We start from the raw sequence: 15,705 nt of genomic DNA, 5'->3' as shown, positions 1-15,705 counted from the left end.
CGTTTTTGAGCTTATTAATTTGATTTATCCAAAAAAAACACGTGTTGAAAGTATAGGAAATGAAAATCAGTGGTCGTTGATATCTGCTCTTTAAGTGTCAATCGGAATTTTTCAAATTTTGCTTTCACGTTGACATTAATAACTTCTCTTCTCGATATGTGAAACGCAAATGGATTATTATCCGTGGAACAAGTCGTTTATGTATTGTCGCGTATTCGTTCAACTGAAAAATAAAACCATTAAATACGCAAATATAACGTATAATGATAGTAATTAGACTGCTAAGCTGTTCTAATTAATTGTTGATTAAAACAAAAATATTGTTTCGAAGAAAATATCGGTGGTTTATTAACAATCGTTTTAACAAATTTATACAACTTTCTCTCAGAGGATGATATTCAAAGATAAATCGAACGCAGCTACTCCCTTCAAAGCCACAGTCGAATTTCGGTGTACAAATAAGATCTTACGATAAGAAACAAAAGAAAAAAAGATCAAAACGAGAAATTCATTCATTCCATCTTCCTCGCGATCCATTTTCCACTTACTTGACTATCACGGAAACGTATCGAGCATCCTTAAGTATCGATTCACCCACGACGTCGTTGCCTTTGAAGTATTTGCATCGCGTCTGTGCCAAGGGAGAACACGCGTGTGAACACGTCTACGAATCTCTGAAACCTATCCCAACGCCTCCTTTCATCCACGCCTCTCTTCTTCAACCAAATTTCCCTTTCGAATTATATTAAAGAATAATCCTGACATTAGTATGGCACTCTTCGAACACGTTGAAAATTCTCATTTTCTTGTCAGAGTTTCTTCATTCCCTTCGGAATTGTATTAAAGAATAATCCTGACACTTGTATAGTCTTCGAAGATAACGAAAATTTTCATTCTCTTCAGCCACAAATTTCCCTTATTTGCTTTCAAATTACATTGAAGAATGACACTTGTATGAACCCTTTGAACTCGAACAAATTTTCACGATCTGGATCATCGTCGATCATTCCCCAGGAAACAATTCACGAGATCACTGTAACTTAACACATTCGCTGCCATCTTTGGAACTGCACATCCTTTTCACTTAACTTCCTTTACTTTAAGAAATAACAGCTATTCCAACGTTCTCTGCACTGCTTCTTTTAACTTTCGAAGCCATTTTGTCAAGAAGTAAAAGTTGTTTAAATAGTATTACGTAAATAATCACATCGACGTGGTATACACGCCAGTAACAGCGAATGTGTTAACGAACAACAAAACTCGCAAATCGCTCAAAGAATATTCACAAAATTCGATCCACGCCTTAAAACAACAGCAGACCACGATGTATCGTTGATGAAAGTCAAACAGGTAGCTGGACTAGCTATACTCTGTACGTGTGATTTAGAATTTTGGATTTGGGTCAGTGAGTATGAGAGTATCCCAGACAATTTGCCCAAAATCGGTCCATCGTGTGGTAAAGGTGAGGGAAAACGCCAGATAGAGCGTGTGCTTCGTCCGTGTAGCTCTGCTGCTCGAACATGATGTCCTTATCCACCAGAGCTTTGTTCAGAGCCATGGATTGTTGGTAATGCACATTGTCGTCGCCGGTACCGTGTATCAACATGTATTTTTTGCCACGAATTCCTTCTACCCTTCTGGCCACATCCGTGTGGTTGTAACCGTATAGATTATCCGCGGGAGTAGGCAACCCCATGAACCGTTCCGTGTACAAGGAATCTGTGATGGAAGATAATGTTTGGTTTTGTGACGTCAGAGTGTGAGTTAGGAGCAATTTGTTATAGTAGAGGATTATTGCGTTGATACATTATAATATATATATTGTAAATCATCGCGTTCTTTTTTTTCTATGTAATTTAGATTACGGTAGATTAAAGTTTAAATAGAAATAGATTTTTTGATTTGTACAATCCATTCGAAACTTATCCTTCAAAGAGAAAATGGAAGATACTCTGTTTTAAGAATAATCATATCTATAAAATGTGGATCTGCAAAAATAGTAAAATTTTATAGAAACGAAGTTTCTAATTTTTTGGATTTCTTCGCAATTAACCGTGAAGATGGAGTGAATTAAAGTTGCTTTGTTGTAAGAGAAAATAATCGTATCGATATATCCCTATGTTTTGCAATTAACTAGATATTTAATAATTAATTATTTTTATTTCCCGGAACCCAAGTGGAAATGGTGTTAGATACTTATTAATGTGCCACGAGGTATGGCATTACCGTAATAAATCCAGGAGGTCACAGGTGCGACTGATATACCGCATTTGAACACCGAGGCCTTGTCAGTAGCCAGCACCATGGCAGTAGAGAAGCCGCCATAACTCCAACCCCATATCGCGGTTCTGTTTGAATCGATCCACGAATACGTCTCTTGCAGTATCCTAAAAATCATACGCACGCTGAAATTCCTACTATTAGGAATTTTCTACTGTTCCTATCAAAATTAATTTTTTAACAACTTTCATTCCAAAAATTACATAAAATGGAATTCCTGAAATGCTAAATTTCTCATTTTACTTGGAACTTTTGCCAGAATACCATACAAAGGATATAACTCTGCAAAGTTATTTATGTTAAAAAATTTGTAATTAAGGAGTTAAAGTAAAATATTAAAACAGACTGACGATTTTTTTAATCTCTACCTAAATAAATAAAATTTAATGCCAAAAGAGTTATTGTTATAATATGTAGACGTTTCTTCTTTTTCAAACGTGCTGTTCTACCATATCAGATATGAGAGGTTCTGCCGTATTCTCAAAAGAATCTAAACATTTGCTTTTCTCAAACAAATAAAGGAGATCTAAAAATTGTAAAACCTGAATCTACCTAGTAACAGCAATTTGATCCTCGATTTCCACGGTGCCAAGTCGTCGATAAATTTCGAACAACATCTTGCTACCCTTATAAGCTGACCCACGACCATCGATACGACCATAAATTACGCTCCTGTTGGTCACTATGTACGATTCGAAACCAAACGATGCCTCATTGGTGACCCTAACAGTGTTTGGACCGGCGTAACTGTAAAAGTGAAAAGAAAAATAAAAAATTCGGGGAAGATAAATTGATGAAACGTCGTACTAACGTAAGAACTATTCTGCGATTGGAAATAGAGATCACGAATCTCTCTCTTTCTCTCTCGCGTGCAGATCAATCATACTTAATAATCTCGAACGGTGAAAAACGAGTTTCAGGATTAAGGAACTACTTGGGTCTCGCGGATTTTTGCTCGCAACGGTGCAACGATAATCGGAAAATCGAACAGCCACCGCATTCCGAACGTGACTCGAGATAGATTACGAATGGATTCCAACCTCTTGGAAGCATATACGTCCCTTCATTTGTGTGCTTAGATTATTATCTCTTGCTTGTTATTATCGATTCGGGAAAAATGTATTCGGAACACTTTTGTCTTCATAAAAACGAGAATTAAAGTTTTTATTCTTTTTTTATATCGCTGTTTTAACGCTCCTAATTGATATCATGGAACAGATAGTTTGAATTAATTCCTTCAGGATTGAATGTTTTTTAAATTTTCTTTTCAATTATTAATAATAGAGACACATTGTTTCGATATTTATGTATATATAGATATATAAACTTACACGTTGATTAACAAAGGGTACGATTTCTTCTCGTCAAAATCAGGCGGCAGAGAAAGTTTAACTTTATTCTTGTATCCATTAACAGTGATATAGAAATTTCTAAAGATAGGCTGCGTACGGGTTGCCAGCTTTTGTCTCAGTGGTCGATTTTCCTCCCAATTATAAATACGTTTATGATTAGCATTCATAATCGTGATGAATAATGGGTCCGGACCAGAACAAGACAGGGCATAGTTCGAGCTATCGGTAGAGAAGTACGCGTAGGCATAAGTGCAGCGATTTCCTGTAAAGTAATCGATATTTTTCAAAATAAATCGCATAACATATATAGATAATATGTTTATTCATCAATATTGGACAACTTTTCCTGAGCAACGGTATATGTATTCGAAACCCACTCCCAAGTTTCAAATACTTGCCCTCAGGAGAAAAGACGTTACAGGACAAACAAACAGGTGCTCCATTGCCATCCAACTGCACCGAGTACACATTTCTATGCGAAGGTTCATCGAGCTCATTGCCCAAATAATAAAGTCTCTTCCTGGCGTGATCCACCGCTAGGATGGAGATAACTTCCTTAGCTCCTGGCGTCAAATCTTTTTCGCCAACCAGCTTCCCATCCTTGTACTCGAACCTAGTCGCATGTTGAAACCGTCCAGCCGGCGTTCCAGAATCCTGAAGCTTCACAATGATAACATATTCATCGTGAAAGACGAGCGGTAGAATGCGGAGCCAGCCCTCGTTTTCCTCCTCGTAGTAAATATTACTGTTGTTACCCCTTAAGTCGTAAAGAACAATCTGAGCTTTGTTCTGCACACGGTTCGTCCAGGTGACAGTAACTTGGTGATTGGTCCTCCAGTTCACGGTGTAGAGGACGCAGTCTCTGTGAAAAAAAGACGCGTTTGGAGAAATTCTTAAATTTTTATCTTAATTATCTTATTAATAAGCTAGGGATTTTTATTGAAAATTCGTGTTTTCATGATCACAATTAGGTAACCCATTGACCATCAAGCAGAAAAATAATGTGTTGGACGATCGCTATTCTGAAGTTAAATTCGTGTAGTATATATCAATGTTAAATGAATGTGTAAGTAACCGAACGATTGTAAGAACGGAATCTTAATCCTTGTGAGATACTCACGTGCCAACAATATCAGTGGGCGGCTCAAGATTGACTAATTCAGAGGACCAATTATCCAAATCAACGACGCTCATTGATACGACTGGATTTGGACTGCCTGCCTAAAATTTGAAAAATTATATGTTTATATCTAAACGACATTAACAAAGAAACGACATTAATTAAGAAAGAATTAACCACGAGCTTTTAAATATTAAATTTTTAATTAGATTTTTAAATTGCGTAATTAGAATTTTGTAATAATTGAGATTTATTGTTTTTAATTAAATATTGTATGCGTAATATTTTCCTGCAATAAATTACACTAAAGGAGATGAATAGAATTTTACGAAAGACAACACAAGTAAATGACACATGTGTTTCGCATTGAAATAGCTCCGCGTATAAAATAAAGATTGCTTTTACAAGTGGTCCAACATCGAATCGAAGCAGTTTTTCGCCATTGTAATACAACTACGAGAGAATAGGTCTGTTACAAGAAAAAACTAACGGTTAAACGTTACGACGACCGCAAGATAACCCTTTTCATCCCCTTTTAAACCCCGCAACGACGCCGTGAGGATAGCTTGAGCTTCCTAATCTCGTCTTTTAACGACTGTAAAACTGTGTTACTTGTATCCGAGCAGACTGACTAAAGCAAAAGGCCGATTATCCAATTCGATTGGTTTTTCCTTATTAAATTCCCATCTTCGATTCTATACGTTCCGGAAATTGTTAACAACAAAGATAACTACCTTTGGATATTTGATTTTTATCTCCTTCGGGTATTGATCTTTCATGTTTCCTGGAGATCCATACTTTGGTATTTCAATATCTTTCACGTTCGTATCATTGAAAGTAGCAAAAGCAAGGTGTCGTCCATCGGGAGAAAGCCAGAGAGCCGAACCAGAAGCTAATACTTCCTCTGTAAACGTTAACACGTGAATTATTTCGATTATTCTATCGATTAACCAAACTAATAATTTCATCCTAATGAAGAATTGCAATTTTACAATTAGAATTTTTCTAACATTAACGCGATAAAGTTGCCATTGAACACTTTAATGTCAGCAAGATATTTTATAAATGGAGGATTAACATTATCTGTTCGACCATTCTTTTCGATTACCTTCGTAAACCCAATCAGGTACTCCGTTATAAACGGTGTCGAGCACACCCGTGTTCGTTATTCTTCGAATATGACTGCCCCCCTCGGAGAACACTTCGTAATAGATATCGTTCTCGTGAACATAAATCAAAGCGTTCCTCGTGGGCGACCACCTGAACAGAGGTATGCGATCGCCATTCGCAATTCTCGTGTACGTTCTACGTAAATGAAAGCAAAGAAATATAAAAAAGGAAATGTATACAAATTAATAAGGATTAACTTTTTGATAATAATTTAACAAGAAAGTCTTGAATTTTTTTTATTAATCTGCAATTAGGAATACTACAGTTAGAAGTCTGATAAATTGTTATTGATATTTGTAATATTTTATTTTTACACAAATATTGACAAACTCGAAATAAATATATAACTGAAAGTAACTGAACGAACATTAACTTTATCGTTATTGCTACTGGCATGTTGCATTGTTTTGTAATTTGATTTATCACAGTGCCGTTAAAATTGTCGGTAATGTAAAGTAGATAGTTTACCTGGTTTTAGTGTTGTATACGTCGCACCTTTGATACTGTGAATACCGGAAACCCTGGAGATCGATAACTTATATATCTTTTTATACTCAAAGTATAGAGATGGAATTTTAACCGTCGCGCTAGTAAAACGTTTACGATATGATCGATCGGAACTTGTAGTATGCAAAAATTATATACTCACGTTTGCATAGTCATGACCAATCGCAACGAAAGAATTATCGAAGGAAAAGCTTATGGAAGGCTTCTCGTAATCGGCCTGAAACCACATTAATATTCATTTACAGAATATCAAACAAACATTCAATCGAAACAGAAGTCAAGATAATGAAGAACAATCGTTTGCGAAAATTTGAAAATATTAATGTTTGAAAATTGAAAATTTGTGCGTTTGAGAATTTTGACGAATATTTGGAAATTCGAAAATTTAAAAACTTGCAAATTTTTTAATTTCTAAATTTAACGATTTCAAGACGTGGAAATATGAAAATTGACGATTCGTCTCCCACACTGTCGAGCAGATTTTTAATCAAAACACCTGTCAAAATTAGCGAAGAACAGTTGTGATACATTTGACAAGAAGGATCGAGTAACGATTCGTCTACCATTTTATCGGCATAGTAGTAAGCGGAAATTGATCCCTGGAGTACAGCAAGTATTTGAAATTGGGAGCAATATCAAGGTATCGGGGCAGTATGGTGGGACAAATGCTTGAGTGATTTGGAGTATCGATACTATTGATTTCGTGTCAAGTTATCGGATACGTTACGACACGATAAATCTTAGATTGTTCGGAACGATCGATACATTATCGTGGTATTAATTCATCGAACGTCGAAATGCTAAGTCATGCTTTGATCTTCCTTGGGGGGGTGAAATGGGAGACATTTTCATGTTTTGTATTTCACGAATGATATTTTGTATTTTGTTCTATGCTCTCTGAACCATATTTCAATATTCGAATATTTCAGAATTTGAAAAATTAAAAACTTGAAAAGTTAAAAACTTGCAAATTTCGAATAAACATTAGAAATCTTATTTGTTGAAACGAGAACGAGACTGGGACGCAAAAATGCGAAAACCGTAGCAGGATTGATAGGAAAACGTTTCAAAAGTCTTATTTATAATGTATAATTTGGAATAATTATAGTTCGGAATGATCAGTAAACGTTTAGCTGAAATATCGCTAAGAGAGACGCAAATGGTTCGAGACCAGGGAAAATTGAAGAGAAAATGTTAGACATCGTGTTTCTTAAATCAACAACGTTCGATGTTGATTCATGGCCAAAAGTGGACGGTGTAATTCACCGGTTAAGAAGCTGGTCAACGCTGAGAATTTCCGTACGATTAATTAAACGTAACCGTGTTATTTGTACGTGTCCCCGATCGAGCAAAAGGGAGAGCCCGACATTCAAGCAATTTGTTCTTGAAATTGAAACGTAATTTCTCGAAAGCCATCCAATGAAATTTCCAAATTGCTTAAATAATTAAAGTACTGAATGAAATATTGTAGAAATTCGAAAATATCAGATATCATCTTCAAGATTCTCTTCCGAATTTTCTATATTCTTTTATATTGTTTTATTGGATATTTAATTTGTTGGTATTCAAAAAATCAATAGCATTTAGTAAAATAAAGAATCTTCCAAAAATTTGAATCAATTTGATTTTTGAGTATTTCGTTCGGATAATAAATAACGACTAATATGACATGATTTCATTCTTTCCAATTGTAACATTAATTATAATTCGTTACATCCATCTTAATATTAGGTTGTCCGGAAAGTGTCTTTCTTTCGCAAACGTGTTTTTTTACAACAATGCACCTTCATACAAACGTGAAACCAAGTCTGTGAAATGTCGCGGTGTTTATCACAACAGAACAAAATAGATCGTACGTAATTCGACAAAATAATATAAAACAAAAAACGTTGTGCGTCTATTATTTCCCCATAAAACGAAAGAAACTTTTCGGACAACTTAATATGTATCTACGTGTATATTATATTTTTGATTATAGCCAACATATACATTATTATTTATCCTCTGGCAACTATTACAATTATTTAAATTTAAAATATTCATAAAAGGTTCAAGACGAAAATTACAACATCTTGCCTTTGATCGTGGACTATTTCTAATTTCCAAAAAGGCAAAGGACCTTCTATGTATTTCTGTTTCAATACGAAACTGATAAATTTCTCCTAATCCCAAAGCATATATATGCTACATATACATATATATGTGTGTGTATAGGTAAAAATACATCGTATAGCATATACATGTATAGGTGAAAATAGATCAAATAAATCATACCATCACGGAAGAATCCAAAAGGACCCAAGTGATTCCCTTGGTAACGTCGAATACGCGAATGTTACCGATGTAATTATCGGAATAAAGGATTTCCGTGTCTGTTTCCCAAGTAGCATTGAAGATGTTCGCCCGAAAGCTTTGGTCATAAGTCTCCTCCAACTTGAAGGGAACCCTAACAGCATGATGATCATTGCCCACCGAGGATTCGTATCTGCCCACGTCCTTGTCGATCACTTGTGGAACTATATCGAACAACGGGAACTTTTAGTATTTTCTTACGAACAAAACCAAAGGAAGAAAGTGAAGGAAGAGGAAGAAAAGACGAGGAGGAGATTAATCGCGGATTGATAGAACGAAGCTGGAAAAATGTCGAGTAATCCTAAAATTTCGGAACTATACGAATTTCTTGATATAGGTAGACTGATTAATTGTAAATTTATTATTCATCGAGCCACATGTGGGTCAAAGTTGTGACTCAGAATATCCATGATCCACATGCATGTCAAAGTTGTTTAGGTTTAGGTGTCCATAATCTGCATACTCTTCGAGAGAATTTTAATGGTTCGAGTGGCGCAAGTCATTAGGGAAATTTCATGGAAAATTGCCAAGCGATGAAGCAATAGTGCTTGATTTATTCCGTATTGAAATTAGAATTAGCAATCGGTATAATCACGTTATTTCTGCATTTTTCCATTCTACTTCGCGGTATACAGCTATATATATTGTCCCTCATAAACAAATTGTCGATGTTTATTTCTTCAAATTCAGATTTCTAAGAGTACGATTTCAAAAAAACAAAACTTTAGTAGGCATTTATTTCATCCAATATTATACCAAGTATATTATACTTCTTTTTACATTATGCCGATTATTTCAACGCAATTATATTTTTTGTTTTCAAAAATGTCCTACATTTGGCAAAAGTATGAAACAATTGTTAAAAAACAAGATAACCATCGTCATACGTTTAGATCAACGATTTCTGGCGTCACTGTAGCGTCAAAATCGTAACAGGCAGAAAGTATACGGAGTAGGGCTACAATTAAACTTATCTCCAAGCAAATAACGCAAATCGGTGAAGAGCATTAGCCCGATTCCCGTCGATCTCGAGGCATCCGGCTGTATCCCGAGACGTCCGGTCCCTAAGCGGCTCAACGGAAGCGCGATTATCTCTTGAGGACAAAGAAGCGGAAGACTTACTGGATTTTCCAGCAACAAGAACGACCAGGAATCCGTGCAGCGCCAGTATCAGCTGTGGCAGTATCTGGAAAAGATTTCGTTCCCGTTGAAAAAGACCATAAAAAGACAGAGAAAAAAGGAGGTCGAAGAAAAAGAATCCTCGCATCTGAAATTCCATTCCTCTCTCCGTGCTGCTCTGTCCGCGACACCTCGTCAGGATACGGCGAGGCGAAAAAGGAAAGACGGATTTATAGAACATGTTGAAGGCGTTCGACCTCGGAGACAGCAACACGTGCATCGCATAAAGGTTTCGCGTCGACGATTTCGCGAGCTTAGTAAAATCCGCGAAATTGCTGTCGCGAAATTGCTGGACGACTCCTGACCAGATTTGTTAACCCTCCGACGGGCAAGTTGGCCGTGATCGTCGTTTTCTTAAGTCCTTCACATCTATAGGCAAGATATCTCGCTATATGGCGAAATGAAAATCATAGTAGCGCAAGTAAATATTTTGAGAATTTTGATTTAGTCGCGTATTACGACAATTAAAATGATTATTCCATTAGTCCCAGAATTAATTAAGATAGAATCGGGTCGATGAAGTCTGAAGAATGGTATGAATTCAAGAAATACATTTTGAGACGTGTCACAAAATATCAATTAGATATCATCCTCGCAAATTAATTTTTGATCTGAAATTTTCAAACGAGACATTTATAGAAATTATTATTTCTTACTAATATTTTGAAGTATCTATCTTTTGTCTCTTATAATATAATTATATTACTTATTATACGTCATCAAGTTACAAAGGGATTGTCACGAGGGATTAAAGCTAAAGACAATCTCCTTTATCGATCACGCTGGTGAATTATAATAGGAACTGGTCTACATTGACTTGGAGTTAAGAAAGGAGAACAATTCGCGAACTGGAAATATAACAATGAGATGACAGATAAGAAAAGAAAGATCAACGAACGGTGTTGCACGATAAAGAAAAGTTGAACCAGGAAAGGAGTAATAGGACTTTTCCGTTTGGTTGTGAATCTTTTAGGAGACGTCAGGATAGAATAGATCACGTTGAGAAAGTCTGTTGGTCAGCACAAGTATCTCGTGAATGATATAAAGTTAGTGGAATTCTCGTTCGAAGAGGATCAGGTTTAAGAACGCTTACTAGGTATACCAGGTATTCTTGATATTTAAAGCGAAAAAGAAAAGACTCCACCTCAAAGTCATTTTCAAGAGGAAACTACTAATTTTTGTCCTTAACATTTCTGCAAAATTAAAAATTAAATTTCTTATCTAACTCGTTAATTCGATCATCTTTTAATCACAAGTTTCTATATTTTCAAAATTAAAATTAAAGTAGATCGATTTTAATTCGCTCAAATATAAATACGATATTATTTAATCCGCACACAAATGAAATTACACATTAACTGTCCAGCAATAACATCGTTGATATCTCTGTTATCTATCGATATCTAAATAATATTGTTGATACGCAGTATCGAAGTTGGATGGAACTATTTTTTCAAAAAACTCAAGCTTAAAAACACTTACTCGAATTACTCGGTTATAACACTCTCACGATTTAAGATACAGTCTAATAAAAATAAACTTCAAACCGTAAAGATATTGAAAATTTTAGAACTTGCACTATGGCTATCGAAAGTCAAAAGTCTGCGATAAAAGCAAGCGTTTCTTTTTCGTTCAAGTAAGAACAGTAAAAAAGAAAAAGAAAAACACAGCGAAAAATTAAATATTCTTTGCATGTACAAAACCTGGACGAAAATGTTCAAAGTTCCCCTCGCTTAATGAAGACCGACTGACAGACCAAAGCTGGTTTGAAATTACAAAATTGCATTTTCTCATTCGTCACCGATATATTTACTTATTTCATAAGCAAAGAGTGCCTTGATTTAACGAAGAAAATCTTTGAAAGTTCCAGCTCAGCGAAATTTCATTAAAGTTACCCGATTTATCGTTACAATCCCTATTTACGAAATATGGAACACCTATTCATTAAAAATATTGGCTAATACGGTTAATCTCTAATTTAACCAATTAACGTCAAACGTACACGTTGCAGGTTAACTTTTATTTGTTCACCTTGGCTCGTCGAATGCATTGCAAGCATGATGTGTAAAAATTGTTAATAATTCTCTCAGGATTATTAATCTTCCGATCAAGCAACAAATATAATCTTGGAATAAAAATGGCTGTTTTGATTTATCAACGCGTCTTTTTTCTTTTTCACGATTACGTTGTATCTTCGCGTTTCCAACCTCTTTTTCCGCGAGATTTCTTCCAAAAGCGACGCATCGTCGACGATAAATCGAGGCACGCGAAACTTCTTCATTCGTGAGACGAAAACAACTGGGAAGAAAAGTTGTCGAATCGATACGATTCTCTGGAAAGAAGCGGAATTCGAAAATGTCGGTCGATTACGGGATCGGCAATTATCTTCAGGGTGTTTTGCTTTTAACACGACCGTTTCTTTCTTTTTTGTTATTAGCACGCGTGCGATCGTCGTAAAACCGGTTACACGAAGAGTCTACCTAAATATAGATTACCGTGTAAGCGAGAAAGCTTTATAGTACAGGTGATACAGTTAATCCAAAAAAAATTGTTTTCTAAACATGTAATAATCCCTTACTTTTATCTCTTATCCATGTAATTTCTACATTTTTAAACAAACTCACTTAAATGTAATCGCATGTAATCAATGTAATCGCTGGTAATATTTCGATAACAGCTGATGTATTAAAAATCAACGTATCACATATTGTTTCAATTATTACCTCGATAAAAATAAATACTCTGTCACCTATTTTAATACAACGATTTATCGGTATTCACATGACATCCATATCACATAAGAAGAGCAAAATTACATAATGACACTGATAATTAAACGTGTCACGAGACTCGACACATTCAAAAAACAAATAAAAAAGGAGAAAAGAAAAAAGTCAGCGAATTTCATTGACAAGTGACAGTGGCCTCCACTTCAATCGATTAGACGATAAGAACAACAGGTCGATCTTAATTACTTCTACAAACTATATAATTACTTGAATAGCGGAACAGACAGAAGAAAAAGCTTGCTCTCCGATAACCTACCCGGTTGCACGACATAGCGAACACGTAGCAGGGTCCGTCGATGTCGATTTCCCTATCGTGTGATTCCTTCTAGTGACGATCGAGAGATCGACACGGCTCGATGAATGTCACGGGTGCGTCGAACACAGACTGATCCATCACGTAGTTTTCCGATGTGTCGGAGGCCGCGATCACTCCCACCTCCGGCGATCAACACGGGGCATTCCCTCATAATACTCGATTTTGGCCTCAGTCTTTTTCCTCCTTTCTAGTTTCGTTAATTCTCCGGTTATCATTACGATCGACTGATAAGGAAATGTTCTCTTTATCTATGTACCGCGAACTGTGCATATTCGATCGAGTTCGTATATGGAGTTTGATGAGTAAGGAAAATATGATGATGGATTAAGAAAGAATTAGTCACCTTGCATATGGAAAATTTTGTATAATGATGTTGAATTAGCGAAGAGATAGATGTATCGAAAGATTTAACTGTATATAGTTATGCATATAGCGTTGTTTTATGACTTGGGTTTTAACGTCTTTAGTAATGGACTTGCTAAAACTGGAAAGATGACGAAAATATATTTTTCCAAGGAAAATAATGTATACGTTGCTCTGCTGTTCAAACCTTGGCTGTATGTGGAAACTTTGACAGATTTATACTCATAGTATTTGAACTCGACCAAAGTATATAAAATAATAATGAATTAGTAATTAGAAGCAGCATTTACTACCTTTTTGTAGTATCATGAATTATAATTATATATATTATAAATTTAAATGACTTCTTAAAAAGTGTAGTAACAAGTGTATTTTTCTAGTTATTCAAGAAATCATCTGCTGTATGACTACTGTGCATTCTCATAACACTACTTACGTCACGTTTGGTGTATTTTTTATCAACTTGCAAAACATTTTCTTAGTATACGAAAATGAATAAATCGAAAGATGCAGAGTTCGTTAAGTTAGAAAATAGCACTGCGAAGTTTGACAATTTCAAACACAATCATTATTATTCCGTATCGACCTTTAAAAATCAATCTAACCGCATCAGTTGCTCAACGATAACGAATACGCTTCAAACTCAAAAGCTTTAAGTTCAGTACTTTTTTATTCAGCTTTGTAGGAAATTAGTTCTGTATCAATACTTTCGTTCATTACTATATAAGCCAACATTACTTTAAGAGGTTAAGTAACGCTTAATTTAAATTTTAATTCGTATTTAATCTCTTCTTAACCCTCTGAATTTAATTACACCATTAATAACATGGTAGCTTCCATTTACCTATTTATTATATTACCACAGATATAAAATTGATCACAACAATGCCGTAATATTCGATTACAGACAAAACAGTAAGATAATCCTCCTTTGGAATCATCAGTTCTATAAAAAAAAATGATCGCAACTATGTAACACAAAAAATCAAATTTGGGCGATATATCAAAACGAAAAAAATAAATAAATAACATGTAGAATGCAATTCCATTCAGTTGACGTCAAAAAAGAATGAAACGAGGGGAAATCGAACGGATTAACGTCGGCTGGAATCTGACGACGTGAGCGCAGACACTTCACATTCTTTCCCCGTCGTCGGTTGTCACTAATAATCCTGATTCACGGGCCAACGCTGTCAATAACTTCGTAAAGCTTTACGAAATTCTGCCGCTGTAAATCGCGGTTATCGAACGACAACTCATCGTCGCTGCGGAGATCGTCGCTCGGTATCGCAAGTTGCAACGCGTCACGACAAGGACGCTCATTGATTCGATGACGCGCAAACAACCGGCGAACCGGGCCAGGAAAAGATACTCGACCGATAAAATTGCACGCTGCTAAAATTATTCTGCGAACCAGTCACGCGCCACGCATAATCGCTACTAGCTACTCGCTTCGTGACCTGTCTAACAAAAGGCGCTAATCTATGGAATTACCAGTTAAAAGTTAAGCATTGACTATTCTATCGTGACTTTGTAAATTGCTTTTGTGAATCGTTATTGATCTAAACGAGTACCATAGTCATTTCTTGTTGTAAGATTTACATTCTAGAAGTAAATTGGAATAATACATGTAAATATTCATACAGTAAAATCCATTATATTTATAGCGAAAACTTCCGCATACTTCGCGTCAATTAATGATAGTATTTACGAAACAGATAATAATAAGTGTACGTATCTATTTACGCGAATGGAGATAAAGTTCATCCGAACGTTGGTGGTCCCAAGAACGTGTGGGTAACGCGAATGATAACTCGTGTTGGGTCAATGCCACGTGAAGCAATGTTTGTAGAGCAAAGTCGAGGCGCGAACTGCTAGGTAGGTCCGCGGAGTACAGACGCATCTTTCGTTTGACAGGGAGCGTGACGAGACTCGGAAGAGAGCCGGAAACAAGCCGCTTATATCGTCGACCTCGACGAACCTAATCAGCCAATCTTTGCTGAATGCCCATTGTTCCGGTATTTCGAGCGGGGTCGTGATAAGATTCAACTGAGAGATATTTCAAACACGAATCAACTAAACTATACGCTTTCGAGTAGAAACAATCAATTAACGAACTTATAGATAGACAAGGATAAACTGAAATATTGGTACAGACCATACATATTTTCCTGTAAAACCCTGTATGAATCTGTAAAACAAAATTCATATTCGATTCTTTTATAAGACATAATTTACAAATTTATGATTTAAATATACTATAGTTACACTGTCATC

At 35.7% G+C, this 15,705-nt stretch overlaps 1 protein-coding gene across 2 annotated transcripts; it reads right to left on the bottom strand.

The window, feature by feature from the left end:
* Positions 1-320: 320 nt before the first annotated feature.
* On the bottom strand, positions 321-13,729 carry LOC126918028 (venom dipeptidyl peptidase 4). Of its 2 annotated transcripts, XM_050725577.1 has the most exons (13): positions 13,006-13,729; positions 9,904-9,967; positions 8,704-8,945; positions 6,572-6,646; positions 6,391-6,443; positions 5,861-6,057; positions 5,487-5,656; positions 4,753-4,853; positions 4,031-4,494; positions 3,612-3,894; positions 2,833-3,027; positions 2,227-2,387; positions 321-1,719 (listed from the first exon to the last, which is right to left on the bottom strand). In XM_050725577.1, exons 1-13 carry the CDS (start codon positions 13,018-13,020, stop codon positions 1,403-1,405), a joined length of 2,337 nt encoding a protein of 778 aa, XP_050581534.1. In that variant the 5' UTR covers positions 13,021-13,729; the 3' UTR covers positions 321-1,402. The 2 variants fall into 2 exon arrangements, with proteins under 2 accessions (XP_050581534.1, XP_050581535.1); XM_050725578.1 differs by lacking the exon at positions 9,904-9,967 and having other exon boundaries at positions 13,006-13,725.
* Between the last annotated feature and the right edge of the window lie 1,976 nt (positions 13,730-15,705).

The sequence above is a fragment of the Bombus affinis genome, chromosome 6 (genome assembly GCF_024516045.1).
Source record: "Bombus affinis isolate iyBomAffi1 chromosome 6, iyBomAffi1.2, whole genome shotgun sequence".
NCBI lineage: Eukaryota > Metazoa > Arthropoda > Insecta > Hymenoptera > Apidae > Bombus > Bombus affinis.
This window is presented reverse-complemented; position numbering and strand designations above follow the sequence as displayed.

Coding starts and splice junctions, on each gene's coding strand:
- LOC126918028 (XM_050725577.1), bottom strand. Junction 6,058..6,390: donor GTATACAACACTAAAACCAG/GTAAACTATCTA, acceptor TCATTTACGTAG/AACGTACACGAGAATTGCGA. Junction 4,495..4,752: donor CCCACTGATATTGTTGGCAC/GTGAGTATCTCA, acceptor TTTTTTTCACAG/AGACTGCGTCCTCTACACCG.